This window comes from Pseudorca crassidens, chromosome 16 (assembly GCF_039906515.1).
Source record: "Pseudorca crassidens isolate mPseCra1 chromosome 16, mPseCra1.hap1, whole genome shotgun sequence".
NCBI classification, from domain to species: domain Eukaryota; kingdom Metazoa; phylum Chordata; class Mammalia; order Artiodactyla; family Delphinidae; genus Pseudorca; species Pseudorca crassidens.
The window spans coordinates 410,219-429,620 of record NC_090311.1 but is presented as its reverse complement, the minus strand read 5'-3'; the positions used below and the strand labels follow the sequence as shown (position 1 = coordinate 429,620).

Here is a 19,402-nt window from a genome sequence, read left to right as displayed (position 1 = left end):
CACTCGCCCTCGCCCTCCCCGGCGGCCTTCCGCTACCATCCTAGGGCGTGGGCCAGACCCATAGGGGCTGCCCCAGGCCCAAACCAGAGGGGCGCGCGGAGCCAAGGGGGGCCGACGCGGGGGACAGCCTTGCCCCCACGCCCCTTGCTCCACCTCCAGTCCCGCCTTCCGCCCCGCGCCGGGGCCCCTTCCTCTTCTGGCCCCACCCCGCGCCCCCATCCACTTCCGGCCCCGCCCCAAGTGCCCGGCCCCGCCCCGTGTCCCCGCCCCGCGCCCTGAGCCCCTGTCCACCTCTGGCCCCGCCTTCTGCCCCGCCCCGCGCCCCGAGCCCCCTTCAAACTCCGGCCCCGCCCCGCGTCCCGGGCCAACTTCGCGTCTCTTCCCGGCTCTCCGAGCCTCCGAGCGGCGGGGACGCGCGGGAACTGCCCGGGACGGCGCGATGCAGTCGAGTGACCGTCAGGCGGAGGCCCCTGGCCGCGGCCCGCGGGTGCTGGTGGTGGGCGGTGGCATCGCGGGGCTGGGCGCGGCGCAGAGGCTCTGCTGCCACCCGGCCTTTCCGCACCTGCGGGTTCTGGAGGCCACGGCCCGCGCCGGTGGCCGCATCCGCTCGGAGCGCAGCTTCGGTAACAGCCCTCCCGGAACTCCTTCCCGGAACTCCTTCCCGGACCCCCTTCCCAGAGCCCAATCCGTGCCGCCAGAGCTCTGCCGACTCCTGGCTCGGCCTCCGTCCGGGGTTAAGCGACCCGGAACCCTTATCTGGCCCCTTGAGTGAATCCTCGCACTGCTTCAGTTAATAAACCGAAGTTCACTGGTCCCCGAAACTCAGCTGCCCGCATGAGCAGGGCCGGCCCCTGCCGTGCATGGGGAACCCGTGGCAATGCACAGTTGCCCCCGGTTCTGGCCCCGCAGGTAGCTCCCCCTCCAGCCTCCAGGTCGCCCCTCCCGGGTGTTCCTCTTAAACTAGGTCTGATGGGCCCTGCCGGGAGAGTCTGTGGTCCTCAGGGACCGTGCGGGCCTCCGGCTGATTTTCAGAGCATATTTGGGAAGGGCAGGGCTCCGTGTACAGAAGAAGGGCTCAGGTGAGGGAGCCTCACAGTCGCCTCTCCTGCTCCCTCCCAGGTGCTGTGGTGGAGGTGGGCGCTCACTGGATCCATGGGCCCTCGCAGGGCAACCCCGTCTTCCAGCTGGCTGCCAAGTACGGGCTTCTGGGGGAGAAGGCATTGTCGGAGGAGAACCAGCTGATCGAGACCGGGGGTCACGTGGGCCTGCCCTCTGTGTCCTATGCCAGCTCCGGGGGAAGTGTGAGCCCTGAGCTGGTGGCGGAGATGGCCAGACTGTTCTACAGTCTCATAGACCAGACCAGGGAGTTCCTGCATGCGGCTGAGACCCCCGCCCCCAGTGTCGGGGAGTACCTCAAGAAGGAGATCCGCCAGCACATGGCCGGCTGGACAGAGGAGGAGGAGACCAAGAGGCTCAAGCTGGCCATCCTGAACAACTTGTTCAACGTGGAGTGCTGTGTGAGCGGTACCCACAGCATGGACCTGGTGGCCCTCGCACCTTTCGGGGAGTACACTGTGCTGCCAGGGTTGGACTGCACCTTTCCTGGGTATGTGCGTGCCCCACCCACCCAGACATTCCTCCGTGTACCCAGACCCCTCCGTGCCTCCCAGGGGTCCCCCCATGCACCCCAAGTACCCCCCATGCACCCCAGGGGTCCCTACCCGTACCTCAGGCCAAGCTTTGGCAGGCAGGGGATGGGTGGGAGAGACATGGGGCTGTTTGTCTTCCCTGTTTTAGGGAGATTGGTCATTTACTTCCCTAGTTTTGCTCACTTATGAAAAAGAAAAGAATTGTTCTCAAAAACAAGTGATTAAGGGCTTCCCTGGTGGCACAGTGGTTGAGAGTCCACCTGCCGATGCAGGGGACACGGGTTCGTGCCCCGGTCCGGGAAGATCCCACATGCCGCGGAGCGGCTGGGCCCGTGAGCCATGGCCGCTGGGCCTGCGCGTCCGGAGCCTGTGCTCTGCAACGGGAGAGGCCGCAGCAGTGGGAGGCCCGCGTACCGCAAAAACTCCTCCCACATTTAGGAGGCCGCCTGCTTGTAAGCACTGTGCGGGGGCTTCGACCTCAGAGATGGGCAGACAGGCCCTCCTCTGTGTCGATGTGGCTGTTCCCCCATGGGGCACTCACAAGACTCTCCAGGACTGCCCTGCACAGGGAGGGCACTGTGACCAGGCAGATGCCCAGAACAAGAGCCCTGGGCTTGGTGAGGAGGGACCTGCTCTCCACAGGTTACCTTCGCATCCCTTTGCTCATTTAACCCTCCCATGAGACCCCCTCCCTCCCTGCTCTCCTCCCTGGCTGAGCCAGGCCCCCAGGCCAAGACCACAGCCCCTTGCAGCTCCTTGATCTGGTGTGAGCTTGGAGGGCTTGTTTCAGAGACTCACCTCCAGGGCCTGGTCGAACCACGGGACACCTCTGTCTCTCCCAGAGGCTACCAAGGACTCACAGACCGCATCATGGCCTCCCTGCCCAAGGACGTGATGGTTTTTAACAAGCCAGTGAAGACCATTCACTGGGATGGGTGCTTCAAGGAAGCTTCTGCTCCTGGGGAGACGTTTCCGGTGCTGGTGGAATGTGAGGATGGAGGCTGCTTCCCAGCGCATCACGTGGTCGTCACCGTGCCGTTAGGTAAAGGCTCTCCAGCTCCCACCCCAGGGGCCCCTGGCCTCTGGCTTTCTTCAGCCTCATTGGCTCTAGGGCGTTTGTTGGCTGCTAAGCCTGCGTTTTCTTTCTGAGTTTAGGACAGAGTTACTTGGTTGTGCTTTGTAGCAGTCGAGCGCTTTGGAATAAAGTTTCACAGGAAGAGAAAATGCAGGGCAGCAAGTGTCTTACTCCTTTTGGAGGTAATTTATGGAAAGGTTGGGAGGTTCACCAAACTGCTTCCTTAGCGGTGGAGAGGGCGTGAAAGCCAGGTCTCGAGTTTAGGTCCCGGTGGTAATCGAGGAAGGAGTCGTGTGTATAATCCTATTTGCTTCCAGATCTGATGCTTCACACGCAAGTCTTGGAGTAGGAGCGGGCAGTTGGGTAAAAGGTGGAGATGGTTGAAAGCAAGTCTGTGCCTGCTCATCTCATTTACTCCTGAGGCAGCCGGGGACACATCTGCCCCATCCCCATTTGACAAATGCGAACAGAGATAAGTCACTTAATTGCCCAAGTTCACAAAGCTAGCAGGTGCCCCAGAGTGGATGGAAGATGAAGGGCAAGAGTCTCTGCCCACCTCCCACAGGTCCCGCCTGTCCCCTCGCAGAGAGTTGGGTGTGGATAAGCCTGCTCAGTGCCCGGCTCCTTTTTCCCACGGTGGAATCACACCACGCGTGTTAGCACAGTGTTCTGCTGCTCCTTCGTTTCCGAATCAGCACAGACAGGTCTATTGTGGTGTGTTTTCTCTTACGTGGACGGCCTTGTTCATGCACAATTGTGGTGCGTGGTCACTGAAGCTGCTGCAGTCAGTAGGTGCATCGCTACGGCTGTGTGGTCACTGTTCACAGGGGGCCAGGCACCTGTCCCGTTTGTTCTTTACAGCCACACTGTGTTTTCTTGTATGTAGGTGTCGTTACTTGATACTGATGCAAATTTAGATGGTTTTCACTTGTTCTGTTGCACACAGTGTTGTACACGTGTGTGTTTAAAAACACTTGTGGGCGCATATGTGTAGGATCAATTCCAGTAGCAGGAACTACTGAGTTGAAGCTCTGCACTGAGAGGGCGGCCGTGGAGGGACGGTCCCCTCTGTGGATGCTCACGGCTGGTGCCTTGTTTCCTGTGGGGTTGTTCGTCCTTTTCTTGCAGACCTGCGAGGTTGGCTTGTGCTGCGAATGTTTCATCTCCTCGCGGTTTGACTTTGGGCTGAACCTGCTTAATTTTCAGGTGGCTTCTGGGTAAAGCCGGTATGTCTCGCTGCCCCTCCAAGCTAACCCTGGGCAGACTGAGAGGCAGAAGGCTCAGGGGGGAGAACTGTCCCCACAGAGGAGTCCGGGGGCCATGCGACCTGTTCCTGCCTGGCCAGGTGTTCGGGGGCCTGTTGTGTCCCTCCGCTGAGGTGCTGGCCAGGATTCCCGATGGCCAGCCTGCGTGGGTCCCAGACACCTCTTTCTCTGACTCCTGTGACGGGGTCAGGGTGCCTTCCTGTGGCTATCAGTTCTGGTTTAAGCGATTGACGTGGTGTAAACCGAGTCTACTTATGAATTCCAGGTTTTCTTAAAGAACGTCTGGACACCTTCTTTGAGCCACCGCTGCCCACCGAGAAGGCGGAAGCGATCAGGAAAATAGGCTTTGGGACCAACAATAAAATCTTCCTGGAGTTTGAGGAGCCTTTCTGGCAGCCAGACTGCCAGCACATCCAGGTGGTGTGGAGGGACACATCGCCCCTGGAGGACGCCGCCCCCAAGTTGCAGGATGCCTGGTTCAAGAAGCTTGTTGGCTTTTGGGTCCTGCCTTCCTTCGGGTACGTGCTCTTCCCAGGTTTCTCCAAGGAAACCTGGTGTGAGCTCTGCGTGGGGTCCAGCGCTATGTCGATTCTCTGTGAGGTGTTTCTGGAGAGTTGGAATGGGTAGGGATCCCAAGGGCACCTTGAGTGGTGAGACAGACACCCTGGGCCCACCCCGTGCAGGGACAGATGGAGACCCACTGTGTGCTGCTTGTCAGCATCTCTTGGGACCTGGAACGTGTAATAAATACTTGCAGTTGTTTTCCTTGTAAGAGACACACTTTGCTCATTTACAAGAAAGTGTCTGCCAGATACCCAGGCCCGAATGCCCCTGGCAGCCGAGCCAGGGTCCGCATGGTGTGCCCCGTCCCCTCCGGCCCGTCACGCGGGGTATTAGGAAGACACGCACCCGAGGGTCAGGACTTGATACAGTTAGTGACTCGCTGCCTCACGGGACACTGCAGTGGTGGGGCGTTTCCCGGTGCGTGTGGGTGGCAGGGAAGCCACCGGCTCTGTTCATAGGTTCTGTTGAGTCCCCGAAGGTGCTGGGGGTGGCCGTCCCCACCGGCGCTCAGTTGTGGAGACAGAAGGAATCGTCTTAGTGCCCCGAGAGTTCTGACCTTGCAGACCCCATGTCGAGGGGCCCTGGGAGTTCACGGCCACACTGGCGGAGCCACTGGCCCTGGTGAAGGCCGTCTGGGTGTTGCGGGTCTGGTCCCAGCGCTGCTTCTCTCCAGCAGGGCCAGCCAGGTGCTCTGCGGCTTCATCGCAGGGCTCGAGTCTGAGTTCATGGAGACGCTATTGGACGAGGACGTGCTCCTGTCTCTGACACAGGTGCTCCGCAGGGTGACAGGTACCGACTGCAGGGGCCATGCCGCCTCCTGCCCTGGTGGCTGGTCTCTGACAGGAGCCAGACCTCTCACCAGACAGGAACTGGGTTCAGCCCTGAGTGTCTGGGGACTGTCCTTCCCATTAGTGCGTCACTAAGAGTTCTTGTCTCTGAGGGACACTTCCCACTTCTCTTTTCTAAAATTTGCCACCAAGATGAACACAGTTGTCCCTAATCAGAGCTTCACAGGCAAGACGCTGAGGCTTGGGAAAGGCGGCGGTGCCTGTCGGGGGCTCTGCTTCTAGGGCCTCATGTGGGGAGCCCCTTACTAACACCCTCTGGGCCTTGGTTTTCTCCCGGGCAGTATCTCTCGCTTTTAGCTGCTAAGAGTCCTTAAGGTGAGAGGCTCCTTGGTGTTGCTGTTGTTGTTGTTTTTTTAATTAATTAATTAATTTACTTTCGGCTGCGTTGGGTCTTCGATGCTGCGTGGGCTTTCTCTAGTTGCGGCGAGCGGGGGCCACTCTTCATTGCGGTGCGTGGGCTTCTCATTGCGGTGGCTTCTCTTGATGAGGAGCACGGGCTCTTCTAGAGCGCAGGCTCAGTAGTTGTGGCGCACGGGCTTAGTTGCTCGCGGCATGTGGGATCTTCCCGGACCAGGGCTCGAACCCATGTCCCCTGCATTGGCAGGTGGATTCTTAACCACTGCGCCACCAGGGAAGTCCCAGAGGCTCCTTGTTAATGCGAGTGTCTCTTGGTCTAGGGAATCCCCGGCTCCCCGCGCCCAGGAGTGTGCTGAGGTCCCGCTGGCACAGTGCCCCATACACCCGGGGCTCCTACAGCTATGTGGCCGTGGGCAGCTCCGGGGACGACCTGGACCTGCTAGCCCAGCCTCTCCCTGCGGACGGCAGGGGTGCCCAGGTAGGACGCAGCTGCCTGGCGAGGGCACTGGGGTCCCGCTGAAGGCCCAGGGCCCGGGATAGGTCCCACGAAGGCCAGGGATGCTGGGTGCGATCAAGTGGGGGGCTGGGGCCCCGAGACTCAGAGTCCATTTTCTTTTTGAAACTAACAGTAATTTTACAATGTGTTATTTTTATCAGAATTATATATACATGTGGCTTAAAGCGTCAGAGGATTCTATGGTGCTGGCTAACAAAATGAAATAAACAAAATACAGCACTCTGCTGGGGGGCATGCCGTTGCCCCTTCCCAGACTGTTCTTCAGGCTGATTCTGCTCTAAGTAGCAGGCTTGTGCTACCACTGTTTTAAAGCCATTTTATAAAATCGAAGTATAGTTGATTTACGTTGTTGTGTTAGTTTCAGGTGTACAGCACAGTGAGTCAGACACACACACACGCGCGTATTTTTTCTCAGGTTCTTTTCCATTATAGTGCTACCACTTTTTACAAAACATCTAACTGTGTAAAACTTGAAATGTTACAAAGGTTGGCAGAACCTTTGGGTTCCTGTCTCCAGCTTCACAGCTGTCCGTTCCTGGTGTCTCACTGCCCTGGCCTCCCCCATACCTTTACTAGGCATGTCCCACAGGTGATGTCATTTTATTTGCAGATATTTCAGTGTGCGTCTCTAAAAGATCAAGGACACAGCACTGTTATCACACTTAAAAATTCACAATAGTTGCTCCACATCATCCAACATTCTGTGTTCAGTTTTCTAAGCCTTTTTCTTTTTTGGCCGCGCCTCGAGGCACGTGGGATCCTAGTTCCCCGACCAGGGATCGAACCCGCGCCCTCTGCACTGGAAGCGCGGAGTCTTAACCGCTGGACCGCCAGGGAAGTCCCTCTAAGTGCTCTTTGATTTTTCAGTTTTAAGAATTACTGACTGAATTCTCACCACGGCACATAAAGTTTTAGCTTTCTTGCACTCATCTGCCCACCCAGCCCTCAGACCTCTCCCCACCCTCCAAGGTGTGCCGCAGTAATTTTGCTAAGACTGCTACTCACTGTTGACACATCCTGTTTGCCGTGGGCACTCTCCACACCTGAGCTGGCAAGGGTGCCTTTGTTTCTTTTCCAGCAGTGGAAACAACCACTTCTCTGGGCCGATGGATTCTGTAGGTGGGCACCGTGGGACGGTTGTTTCTGCCCCACGACATCTGGGGTCTCAGCTGGGAAGATGACGGGCTTGGGGTGACTCAGGGCTGGGGCTGGGGTCATCTGAAGCTGCCTCTCTCATGTCTGTCCTGAGCATGGCTGGGATGCTGGCTGGAGCACCTGCCCAGGCCTCTCCATGTGGCTTCCTCACAGAGTGGTGGCCGTCACGCTGCCCTGTGGCCGCCTGGGGCTCCAGCGCAGGCCTTCTGGGGAGGGGCAGCTGCATCGCTCCAGTGACGGAGCTGGGAAGTCAGGAAGCACCACTCCTGCCACACCTGCTGGACAAAGTGGTCAGGAACCCGCCCAGATTCAAGGGGCCGGACACAGACCGCACTTTCTGTGGGAGGAGTGTCCGAGGATTCACAGCCGTGTAAAGCCCCACGTTGGGTGTAAATGCTGCTTGGAGAGCCATGTCCCTTAGGGTTTTGAAGACGTTCTCCAGCGTTGCTGCTGGAAGCCTGAGGCCGTTCCGATGCCTTTCTTCCCTGTGTCACCTGGTTTTCAAATCTCTGAGGAAGCTTGAATGAGCAGGAAGCCCCACACTCACGCTCACTCCGAGCCCAGCGGCGCTGCCTTCTGGCACATATTCACTCGTCTGGGATGCTCTTGAATTACCTCACCGTGGTTTTTTTTTTTTCCTTTTTCTTTTTCTGGATTTCTGGTTGGATGGTGGGCTTCTGAGTTGGCCCTTGAATTTTCTTATCTTTTTCCTGCTGATATCTGTCTTTTTGGTTTTTCGCTCTGTGTTTGGGGAGGAGCGTGTGAGGCTTGTGGCCGACCCCTGGCACCCACCCTAAGCCCACCCTTCTTTGCAGCTCCAGGTCCTGTTTGCAGGGGAAGCCACACACCGGACGTTTTACTCCACCACGCACGGAGCTCTGCTGTCCGGCTGGAGGGAGGCTGACCGGCTCATCGCTCTGTGGGATTCGCAGGCACAGCGGCCTGAGCCCGGCTCTGAGCTCGGCTCTGCTCCCCCAGTTCCCGGGTCCCGGGGAGGCTGGCCCCACCCTTTCCTTTGATGGACAAGGTTCAGTCGGGCTTGGGATTTGGGATGTTAATGTCACTGGGGTCAGCTCCCTCCTTTCCCAAGTCGCTGGAGTCCGGCCAGGGCTGAACTTGAGCTGAGCGCGAAGTCTTCCTGGAGAAGGGAGGGGTGGGATGCTGCTGCTGATGCGGTTGGAAGAACATAAACTGTGTAAAAGTGTCCTTTGTCCAGAGTCGTCCTTATGCCTCGGAGCTGCAGCATGGGTTGCTCTGTCCTCATCGTGCCCCAGGCTCCGGTCACTGCAGGGCCCTGTGCCCCCAGCACGTGGCCCGCCTACCCCGGCCACCCTGGACCCTGGGTGTGTTCACGGGTGTCTGAATTCTCGTTGCTGGTGGCAGCAGAGCCAGTGGACCTCCCCGTTGTTCAGGCACTGGCTGCCCTACGGTCTGGGCGAGGGCCAGTGAGTGTGAGACAGGAGTGTGCGGGGGAGGGGGCACCCTTTTCTGACCCGAGGGCCCAGGGCTTTCTGGAGGAGGTGAACAGTGAGGCCTGAAGGGTGCAGAGGAGTGGGTGCCCTGGGCGGCATTGCTGTGAGCGTGTGAGGGTGTGCTGAGCGGCGCTGGGGTGAGCGTGTGAGGGTGCCCTGGGCGGTGCTGGGGTGAGCGTGTCAGGGTCTCTTGGGCAGTGATTGGGTAGATGGTGGGGAGTGTATCGGGGGCCTGGGTGCTGTGCTCAGCTTCTCTCATCTTCCCTCGCTGCATCCTCAGAGCCCCAGGGAATGGGCTGCACGGCCCCCATCTCACAGCTGAGGAAAGGACAGAAGCCTCAGGTGAGGGTGGCAATGGCCAGTCTCATGGCTGCCACGGCAGAGCTTGGGCATCTTTCCAGGACCATCCCGGGGAGGCGGTGCAGCTGGAAGCTAGCCTGTGCAGGGAGGTGCAGGAGCTGCAGAGGCTGGGACTCCATGTGGCAGGCACGGGGCCCACCGGCCTGGCGCCCACCGGCCTGGCACCTACCTCGAGGTCAGTGGCTCCTGACCCTCCTCAGACCTTGGGCTGCAGGGTGTGTCCTGCTTTGGGTTGGGGCCCTGGCTCCCTGGAGGAGTATATGCATGCCTGGAGAACTGCCTCTGGGCTTCTCTTCAGCCCCAAGTGGCCAGGCTCTGGGCCGTGGTGCCAGACACGCCCTCCATCCTTCATCCTGGCACCTTCTTATTGACTTCTCATCTTGGGTCAAATCGCCCTCCCAGGGACCTTCCCTCTGCCCCCAGAGGTCTGTCTGTGTGTCCACTGCTTTGTGTCCCTGGAGTTGTCTCACTTGGGGCACCTGCCTGTCAGACAGCTGAGAGAAATCTGGGCTTCAGGAGGGTTTTTATTTTCGTTCTTTGGTCCTAGGGCCATGGAAGAACACAGCGTGCATCAGGCACAGAGTTCTGTGTTGTTGACGTCTCACGTTTCATGAGTCTGGGTGCAGGACTCAGGCTGTCTGGGCTGGCTCAGGAGGGGTGCTGGGAGGCCTGGCAGGAGGCCCAGATGGTCTCAGTCAGGCACCTGGAGGGCTTGTCTCAGCCCCAGGAACCATTAGCTCTGAGTATTAGGAGGTTTAAGGCCATCAAGATGACAGTAGTGATATCTTTGTGCTGAGAATCTGAGCATCTTTGGAGTTTTAGGAGCTTGTTTAAAAAATTCCATTAGGGCTTCCCTGGTGGCGCAGTGATTAAGAATCCGCCTGCCAATGCTGGGGACACGGGTTCGAGCCCTGGTCCGGGAAGATCCCACATGCCACAGAGCAACTAAGTCTGTGTGCCACAACTATTGAGTCTGCACTCTAGAGCCCGTTGGCCACAACTGCTGAGCCCATTTGCCACAACTACTGAAGCCCACATGCCTAGAGACCGTGCTCCACAACAAGAGAAGCCACTGCAGTGAGAGGCCCGTGCACCGCAATGAAGCGTAGCCCCCGCTCGCCGCAACTAGAGAAAGCCCACGTGCAGCCACGAAGACCCCACGCAGACAAAAATAAAATAAAATAAAATAAAAAATTACATTATTGTCATACTCTTGTAACTCGAAGTGCAGTCAGTAGTTACTCAGACTTGAGGTATAAAGTTAAAATCTGGTGGCCTAGTGGTTAGGACTCTGGGCTCCCACTGCCATGACCCAGGTTCAACCCCTGGTTGCACAACTCAGATCCTGCAAGCCATGCTGCGCGGCCAAAAAAAAAAAAAAAAGTTAGAATCTGACTACATTTATACAGAGTGTTGGGATAGTGAAGGGAATTTTGAGGCTGTTTGTACTAATAGGTTTAATTTAGCAGAACTGCAGTCAGTTTTTGCAAAGGTTTGTTTGTTACATTAAAATCCAGAGTACTTAGAAAAGGATGTTACACTTGTAAGTTAAATGTTAAATATCTGAAAAATTTTGACCAAGTTTGTAAAAAGGGACCAAACTGACAGCGGACTGCTAAATTTTGTTACTTATGCTCAGGATACGCTTAGGAAGAACCAGGATTTTTTAATTTAATGAATTACTGAACCCTGGACCCCGATAACCCCCGGGACTGCGTGGGTCCGCCCCTGGCTCGGAGCCACGCCCCTGGCTCATAGCCCCGCCCACGGGCCCCCGCCCCCTCTCGGGGTCCGCCGCTAGAGGCAGAGCCGTTCGCGCACGCGCGGGCCGCGCTGCGGAAGCTTGGAGCGTCGGAACCCTTGTGTGGGTCGCGGGCCCGGCGGAGAAGTCCGTTGAGGGAGCGGTCCGCGGCGCTGCGCGGAGCTCGGGACGCGGCGCCATGAGGCTCACCACGCGCGCGCTGTGCGGCGCCGCCCGGGCCGCCTGGCGGGAGAGCTTCCCCCTAGACGGTCGCGACGTGGCGCGCTGGTTCCCGGGCCACATGGCCAAGGGTGAGGTCCGGCGAGACGCGGCGGGGCCCACGCTGTTTACCCGGCTCTTCGCGGGTCGCCCGCGAGCGGGGAGGGCGGGGGTCGTAAGGCCCTTCTGCCACTCGGCTCCTGAAGCCTCAGTTTACACATCTGCTTTGGAAAAGATAAATTCCTGACGTTACTTTGGAGACTAGATGAAGTAGGGGTAGGAAAGCACTTTACAAGTTGTATTCAGCTATTCAGTCACCTCAAAACCTTTGAGACGTAGATCGAGTTTGTTGTCTTCTGCCCAAACCTCTCTGGGAGTTTCTTACCGTTCATTTGTCAAAGTTTGGCCCCAAGAAGACATGTAGGACGGGTCCAGCCCTTCCCCGCGTGACGGATTGCCACGCTCCCCCTGCTCCCGCCCCCTTTGGCGCCTGCTCTGCCAGGCTCGGTGACGGGTGCTCCGCGCGTCGGTGCTCGGGAGGGACGGGGCGCCCGCGGGGGGGCGGCATGTGGGGTGAGGTGAGATGTCTGAGGATGTGCATAAATGACAGGGCTTGGCTGTGGGAGGGGAGGCTGAGGGGCGGTGTCACTGCTGAGCCGCAGAAGAGGAGCATTGTTGTGTTCCTAGTGCGGGGTGAGTTCAGTGCCTTGTGTGTGCGTCGTCCAGGGTGAGTGGCTCAGGTTGGTACCTACACCATCGTCATCTCCACACAGTATTGAGGGCCCCATGAGTCAATTAGTCAGTGTTTCTCTGCTTTATAGATAAAGACCCATAGAGGTTAAATATTCCACCTAGAGTCGCCCACTTGTGGAAGTGGTGTAGACGGATGGGCTCTGACCTCACCCTGTGATGTGCAGGTGTCCCTCAGGCAGGGACCTGAACTTTCTCTCCTCAGCCACCAGGGTTGAATTTGAAGGAGACACAGTTATTGTTTAATAGAGCACTGCACTCAGATGTATTCATTTTAGGTTGTTTATGATGGTGTGTCATTCTTGACAGTTTAACTTAAATCTTCTACCTCTCTTAAAAGGCCATGGACCCCTTTCTTCCCTTAAGCGTCCTTCTTCTGTTTTCCAGGGCTGAAGAAGATGCAGAGCAGCCTAAAGCTGGTGGACTGTATCATCGAGGTCCATGATGCCCGGATATCCTTTGGTGCTTGTGACATTGTGACTTATAATAAGCAACACATATTTGGTCTGTGTCCTGGTTCTGGCACAGAGCTCCTGAAAGTCTTGGAATTTCCTAAGTGAGGAGCTCGTTAAGGTGTCTTTTGTTATGTTAATGAGGTGATTTTGGAAAAGACCCTAAGTCACCTAAGGTGGGGAGCTGGTTGCTGGGGGAGCCAACCTTGATATGGGAGCCTTAGAACTTTCAGTCCTACCCTCTGACCTTACGGAAAGGAGAGGGGCTGGAGATTGAGTTCAGTCACCCAAGGCCAGTGATTCATTCTGTCCTGCCTGTGTAATGAAGCCGCTGTAAAAACCCAAAAGGTTGAGGGGTGGGCTGGGGACAGCTTCTGGGTTGGTGAGGTGTCGAGATGCAGGCATAGTGGCACATAGAGGGAATGGAAGCTCCGGGTCCCTTCCCCGTCCCTCGCCCTATACGTGTTTTCCATCTGGCTATTCCAGAGTTAGGTCTTCTTATAATAAGCCTGATCTAGTAAGTAAAATGTTTCTCTTAATTCCTTGAGCCAGTCTGGCAGACTGATATTGCTAGGACCCAAGGAGGGGGTCGTGGGAACCCTCCTTCCATAGCCCGTTGGTCAGACAGCATGTTGGTTGTCACCAGGTGACAACCTCGACTTGCAGTTGGTGTCTGAAGTGAGGGGTGGTAGCAGTCCTGAGCCCTTAACCTGTGGGGTCTGATGTCATCTCCAGGTAGATAGTGGCAGAACTGAGTTGAATACTAGGACACCCAGCTGGTGGTGGTGGAGGATTGCTTGGTGGTGAGGGACGTCCCCCAACCCCATTGGCATTGGGTGCAGAACTGTAGTGCAGGGGAGACCCTCCTGAGTCAAGCAGGAGGCATTCCTGGCTTGTTACCTTGTTTCTGTCTACCTCCTCTGGTCCCTGCTCTGGTCCAGTCAGCACCACAGTGGTCAGCGGCGTCACCTGTCATAATTATTGGCATTTGAAGCAGTGGTTCTCAGTCCTCGTTACGCACGAGAATTCCCCCAGGAGGCTTTTGAAAATACCGATATCTGGGCCCCTTTACAGGCCAGTGAACCAGAATCTCTGTGGGGCCCAGAAAGCTCCCCTTTGATACGCAGGTGGCATCGTTTCTCTCAGACCTCTGCCTGGCACGCCCAGGCCTTCCAACCCAGTCCAGGTGGGATATGAAACCTCCATTAAAACGTTCCTGCCAACCAGACTTTTCCCGCTGTACTTGAGGCGTGGATTGGCAAGATGTAACCATCTCGCTCAGTATACTTTTCAGAGCCTGCTTTTGTTGTACTTACCTGAGCTGTGTTTAGATTCTCCTTGTACGGCGAAGGTGTTGGCTTGAGAGTCATTGCCATCTCTAGGGCGGAGGGCGAGGGACTGTTTTCTCTGTTTCAAAGGCCTGTGGGGATCTCTCTACTGTAGGCTGAATGTATCAGTTCGTACAATACCTCATGCCAGTCCGAAGGGCTTACTGGCAGTTATATGTCTGATTATTGAAAAACAATGAAACCTGCCCTTACTGCTCCGTGTGCTGTGATGAGAGGCCGCCTCTGCTCCTTTAGTCCCTAGACGTTCTGATTTCTCCTCCAGGTCGGTGCCGTGAGGGAGTCTGGAGGCTTTCAGCGTTATGAATTAGCACAGGCTTGGTTAACCTCTGAGGGAAGAGGGCTGTTTACGGAAAGTCCCTTTGTTGTGTGGGTGAGGACACAGCACTTGACTGGGTGCCTAGACCCAGGGCACGTTGAGGCCTTGGCCTCGTAGTAAGACAAGCACCAGGTAGGGGCCGAGTGCTCACGAGATGAAGACACAGACAGACCTCCCTCCTGCCTGGGTCCGTGTCACGGGAGGTGGCACTTGGCAGTGAGCGCCAAGGGCCCCTGGCTGAGGGAAAAAGGGCCTGCCCATGGCAGTAAGGAGGCAGGTTCACTGGAGGTCTTCGTGGGAACTCCACAGGGTGGTGGCGGTGGGTGGCGGCGGTGGTCTGACATATACTAGTTAGGACTCTGTGGGAGGGACTTTTTTTGAGCCATCAGATCATTTTGGCAACTGAACAATGGTCTAGTCGTAAAACCTTCCAGTGAGCTTTGTTTTTTGCTTTTGCCACCGTCGTTCCTGTTTGAGAAGCCACTTGAGAGCCACCGCCCTGTCTGTGCTCTGCCTCTTGTCCACAGGAAGTGGCGAGGGGCCTGCAGTGGCTCCTGGCACTGGCGGGGCAGGCACGCTGGGGGGTTGGTCTTGGTGGGAGGCTGGGCTGGCCCGAGCTCGCTTGCTCCCAGACTGGGCTTCCTCTGCCCTGTCCCTTCTGAAGGTTTCCTTTCGAAGGTGGTCCAGTCTGCGTAACAAGACGAGGCAAAGTACGTTAATTGGCTGGTAAAGCGTTGAAGGAATTTTGCCTTAATTTGGCCACATCCCACTTTCAGGCCGAAACCCTCTGTTTCAGGAGACCCTTGGGCTTAAGCCTCACTTGCTCGTCCTCAACAAGATGGACCTGGCGGATCTGAAGGAGCAGCAGGTAATGCCCCGCAGGGCCTTCAGCGTGAGCGCCCCTGAGTCGGACCGGATCACTGGGCGGACGTGGTGTCAGGCCGCCCGGGCCCGCCGGCTTTAGCAAACTACCCTTTGTTTAACTCATGATCCAAATGATCGAAGCGTGCGCCTCCTGTAGCAGGTGGCCGGGAGGTGCGGCCGGAGCCGAGCGCCCCACGTGGCGGCCACTGGACCCGCGAGGCTGTGAGCACGTGGGTCGTAGTTGCTGCTGTGAGGCCGACGTCCACGTTTTATTTCACTTTCATTCGCTAACGTTTCTGTTGCCTCATGAGGTGAGTGGTCGTCCCCCGGACAGCGCTGGCCTGGAGGCCTCCTGGTGGCTGCATTTGCCCCTGGTGTCCTCGCTGGCCAGCCCCACGGCTTCCCAGACCCCTGGCTGACCTGTGGGCTACCTGCTGCCCACCGAGTGATCTGGAAGCTGGAAGGCGGGTGGCCCAAAGCAGCTAGGGGATTTCCCTGAGCCCTGCGGGACGGGGATACAGTGACCAGGCCGGAGGTATGTTTCGCCTTGTCCCTGAGTAAGAGAAACGTGAAGATTCAGGAAATGTTACTTGTGAAGTGTTCTTCTCTGCTTTTCTTGCTGTTATCAAATCCTTTGTAAAGAGTAGGTGTCAGAATCTTGAAATCAAGCCAGTTTTTTTCTTTTGTGGAGCTTTTCCTTTCACAGCAGCAAGAACACGTTCCTGGTTTCTTAGTTGGCTGTGGTACATTGAGTTATTTAAACCCCTGCCACAGGCCTGTAGCACCCGGTTTCCAGGGAGATGCAAGTGCTGAAGCCACAGGGTGCTTTGTTCATTGAGAACCTGAGCGGAAGACGTCGCCCATCAGGACCCTGCCCTTGCCGTGCAGGCTGCGCGTCTGCTCACTGAAATCCCTCCTGCCGAGCGCGCTCCGCTCTGAGAACAGAACCCCACGGGTTTCACTGCAGGGGCAGTTGTAGTTACTGGTGATCACAAGTTTTCAGCTGCTTTGCTTCGCTGAGACTTGGGTCGTATCACCCATCAGTTGTTCCTGCTCCAAAATGCTGATTTTTGTGGAGTGACGGGCACACTAGGTGGCCTGACAAGGGGACACGGGGGTGGGGGGGTCTCACCTGTGGGAGGCGGCTGGGGTGTTTGCCCCTCCTCTCAGGTGCTGCGGCCAAGGGCTTGGGGAGGAGAGGAGAGGAGAAGCCCCCAGGGTGGCCCTCCGTGTCTGCCTCTGTGGAGTGGGTGGCAGCGTCCCGTGCAAATCTGTACACTTGAAGCGCAGCTTCACGTGTGTCTGTGATGCCTGACCTTAATCTGCGTCCTCATAACAAATAACATAAATGAGTAAAACTAAATGAATTAATGAACGATTTCTTTGTTCCTTTAAGTAACTCAGTAGCTGATCAAAGAGTGCAATACTGGTTGTAAAAATATCAGTCATGCGCTGATTTTGCTTCACGTTACGGCCAGTAAGTTCATATTAACCTTAGTTTACTTAGGGGCTTTTAAAGTATTCCTTGTACTTTGTAATCGGATGGGGCTCAAAGCTTAGTTTCAGTGGAGCTCGTTGTGTGGAAGCTCGTTAGGAGGAGTGGGAGGGATGGTGCGACCAGAGACCAGCGCTGAGCAGTTCCAGTGCTGGGAGTGACTTGGAATGACCTGGTGTGGCCTCCTCTCTCTGTGTCCTCACATGGAGCCAGCCGCCCAGGGCCACCCCGGGGCCAGGCTGCCCTCCTCGGACGTCTCCTCAGGCAGCCTGTCCCTGGTGCTGCGTTGCCCCTTGCGCTGCCCGGTGGGCCCAGCCTCCTCCCTGAGTCCCTGGCCGCTGCGGCTCTGGGCTGGCGAGCAGATCTTGGGCGTTAGCGTGTGACACTGCCCATGTCTTCATTTAGTGTTTAAAATGGAAATTTCGTCTTGTTTCTTTCAGAAAATTATACAACACTTAGAAGGAGAAGGCCTAAAAAATGTCATTTTTACCAACTGTGTGAAGGATGAAAATATCAAGCAGGTGGGTTTTTTTCTGTTTTGTGCTCTAATGCTTCTGCTTAAATATGTTAAAGAAATGCCACGAATTAGGTTGTGCTTCTGTAAGAAGCACAGTGTCGGAGACGACCCGTAATTGCTTGGGTTCTGGGCACGCTCATCTCCCGGTGCCAAGGGCAGCACGGGCCTGACGGCTGATGGTGGGAAGGGAGCAGAGTCAGCCTGCGAGACACGTTCCGGGGTCATAAGGTGGAAGGGCCTGTGGAGGGTCTAGTGCCTGTTTTCCCAGTTGTATTTGAGAATTTCACCGGCTGACGTGCATCTTGTTAGCAGGTGCTGGCAGTCACAGCCGTCGCCCCATGGGGTCTGTCCTGCTGGTTCCTGGTGGAGGGACGAGGTGGGGCACAGGCGACCCCCACCTCCGCCTGCCGTAGTGCAGCCTGAACCTTGACGTGTTTGGACCTGAGCTGTCCGGTGCTGGGCGCTGGAGTGTCCACCTCCAGAAGCTAAGGGTGGCCAGTTCCCCCAGGAAAGGGCCTGTGGTCTGTTTCTTGCAGATAATCCCGAAGGTCACGGAGTTGGTTGGGAGCAGCTACCGCTATCACCGAGGAGAGGTTGGTGGTGGGCCAGTGCCAGCTGTGGGACGTCCCTCCCGCTGGGGAGCCCCAGACCCAGCTACCGAGCACAGCCTGGGGAGCCCCCTGTCCTCCGGGTCTCAGTAGGTGGGTGAGCAGGGCCGGTGCAGCGACTGTCCTTCCTGTTAAGCTGGCCTGGGCGTGTGTGGGTCTGGGGGGTCTGGCTGGGCCGCTGATCCCTGCTCTCGCGCCTGCAGAACCTGGAGTACTGCATCATGGTGATTGGGGTCCCCAACGTGGGCAAGTCATCACTCATCAACTCCCTGCGGAGGCAGCACCTCAGGAAAGGTAGTTCCCCGGGGCAGGCTCTGGTTCTTGTGCTGGGACAAACTTCAGAGCCCGAGACCCCAGCTCGTCAGGGGGTCTTTTCCCACCAGGAGGAGGTGACAGCCTGGCATGCAGTCAGCTGGTGAGACACAGTCATTCCCTTATACATTTTATACTTCATTCGCGTTCTCTTTTCAAAACTAAATGCTTAATTATAGTGTTTAGTATATGCGATGACTTTTCTAAACGTTGGTAGTCTCGTCCTTTCGTTTATCTGTCTCTGACCCGCTGTGCTCAAGGTGTGTAGGAAACGTGGGGTGCGATGTCAGGCCGGGACCTGGGGAGGGGGAGCCCCAGGCCTGTGTCCTTGTCCCACGCCTCTCAACTTTTGAGACCAAGTCTGCACGAGCGTGTCCTTCGGGCGCCACCCCAAAGCCCGAACAGTGCCAGACCATCATCTCGGGCTGTTTCGCTGCCAACTGGGGAGCTGTTATAGTCAGCTGTTGTTTTGTTTATTTTTCTTCAGTTGTGGCTTTAAAAAACATCGTTGGCATTAAGTATGTTAAGTGCTGTGCAACCGTCACACCACCTATTTCCAGATTTTTCCATCATCTCAAGCGGAAACTCTAGACATAAATGGTAGCTGCCCTCCTGAACTCCTGGGAGCCTCTGGTCTACTTTCTGTCGTGTGGACTTGACAGCTCCGGTGTCACATAACTGGAATCACAGGATTTGACCTGTGTCAGGCTTATTTCACGGAGCCTAACTCTACAGGGTCCATCCGTGTTGTAGTGTGATTCATAATTCATAATTTCCTTCCTTTTTCGGGCTGAATAATACTCTGTGGTGTGGACGGACCACATTTCGTTTATCCATCTGTGCCGACGGATGCATGTGTCCCTTTGTTCTTGTGTTGATTCAGCAGAGGGTGCAGAGTCTGCTTGGGACACACCCTGAGCTGGGCCCCAGGGCAGCCAGTGTTCAGAGCACAGGCGGCCTCTTGGTCAGGAGTGGCCCCACCGACAGGCTCTTCTGGGTGGTGTGGGGGCAGATGCTTGGGACCCGGTCTTGCAGGGAGGAAGGTGATGGCGGCGGGCAGCTCCGGTCCAGACGTCACGGCCGTTGCTTAGCAGGTGCTGGGCCACTCTCAGGGCCGGGAGACAGTTCTCTCCTGGTGTTAGGGGCCCTCCAGGTCTCCACGTGTGTCGTTGCTCATTCTGTAGCTTACCTGCCTGTGTGTTTAACAGACACTGACACCCTCTTTTATCCTGCAGGAAAAGCCACCAGGGTGGGCGGCGAGCCTGGGATCACCAGAGCTGTGATGTCCAGGATTCAGGTAGGGGCCCTCGGCTGCCAGGCCTCCACCGCCCCTTCCCTCTGCTCTGTCCGCCAAGCGCTGCCCCAGTCCTCACAGCAAGCCTGGGGGAGGGCACAGGTGCCACCGCGTCTCACAGGTGAAGGAAGCTGCCCGAGGGCACACAGGGTCAGGGCAGAGCCCGTCCTTCTGGGAGGAGGGCAGCTGCTGGGTTCCTGCTCTTATTCGTTCTCCGCATCAC

At 56.9% G+C, this 19,402-nt stretch overlaps 2 protein-coding genes across 9 annotated transcripts in view; both read left to right on the top strand.

The window, feature by feature from the left end:
- The window catches only part of MTG1 (mitochondrial ribosome associated GTPase 1), a 32,370-nt gene that overhangs the window by 7,361 nt on the left and 5,607 nt on the right, over window positions 1-19,402 (top strand). Inside the window, exons 1-8 of one of the 6 annotated variants that reach the window (XM_067708937.1) lie at window positions 9,304-9,437; window positions 12,360-12,528; window positions 14,754-14,799; window positions 14,886-14,957; window positions 16,889-16,969; window positions 17,502-17,558; window positions 17,777-17,867; window positions 19,121-19,182. In XM_067708937.1, the coding sequence (XP_067565038.1) occupies window positions 9,380-9,437; window positions 12,360-12,528; window positions 14,754-14,799; window positions 14,886-14,957; window positions 16,889-16,969; window positions 17,502-17,558; window positions 17,777-17,867; window positions 19,121-19,182 (636 nt within the window). In that variant the 5' untranslated portion in view covers window positions 9,304-9,379. Of the gene's footprint in view, window positions 1-4,377; window positions 4,508-9,303; window positions 9,438-11,076; window positions 11,315-12,359; window positions 12,529-14,753; window positions 14,800-14,854; window positions 14,958-16,888; window positions 16,970-17,501; window positions 17,559-17,776; window positions 17,868-19,120; window positions 19,183-19,402 lie in introns of those variants that run through there. The other 5 variants (XM_067708939.1, XM_067708941.1, XM_067708938.1 and 2 more) reach the window with 5 other exon arrangements.
- PAOX (polyamine oxidase) lies at window positions 166-8,634 on the top strand. 3 transcript variants are annotated; one of them, XM_067708935.1, is made up of 7 exons: window positions 166-623; window positions 1,120-1,606; window positions 2,492-2,691; window positions 4,255-4,507; window positions 5,230-5,342; window positions 6,079-6,236; window positions 8,246-8,634. In XM_067708935.1, the coding sequence occupies exons 1-7, from the start codon at window positions 440-442 to the stop codon at window positions 8,447-8,449; spliced, it is 1,599 nt and encodes a 532-aa protein (XP_067565036.1). In that variant the 5' UTR covers window positions 166-439; the 3' UTR covers window positions 8,450-8,634. The 3 variants fall into 3 exon arrangements, with proteins under 3 accessions (XP_067565036.1, XP_067565035.1, XP_067565037.1); XM_067708934.1 differs by having other exon boundaries at window positions 5,227-5,342; XM_067708936.1 differs by lacking the exons at window positions 5,230-5,342; window positions 6,079-6,236.

Coding starts and splice junctions, on each gene's coding strand:
- PAOX (XM_067708934.1), top strand. CDS start 440: ATGCAGTCGAGTGACCGTCAGGCGGAGGCCCCTGGCCGCGGCCCGCGG. Junction 624..1,119: donor CCGCTCGGAGCGCAGCTTCG/GTAACAGCCCTC, acceptor GCTCCCTCCCAG/GTGCTGTGGTGGAGGTGGGC. Junction 4,508..5,226: donor TGGGTCCTGCCTTCCTTCGG/GTACGTGCTCTT, acceptor GCTTCTCTCCAG/CAGGGCCAGCCAGGTGCTCT.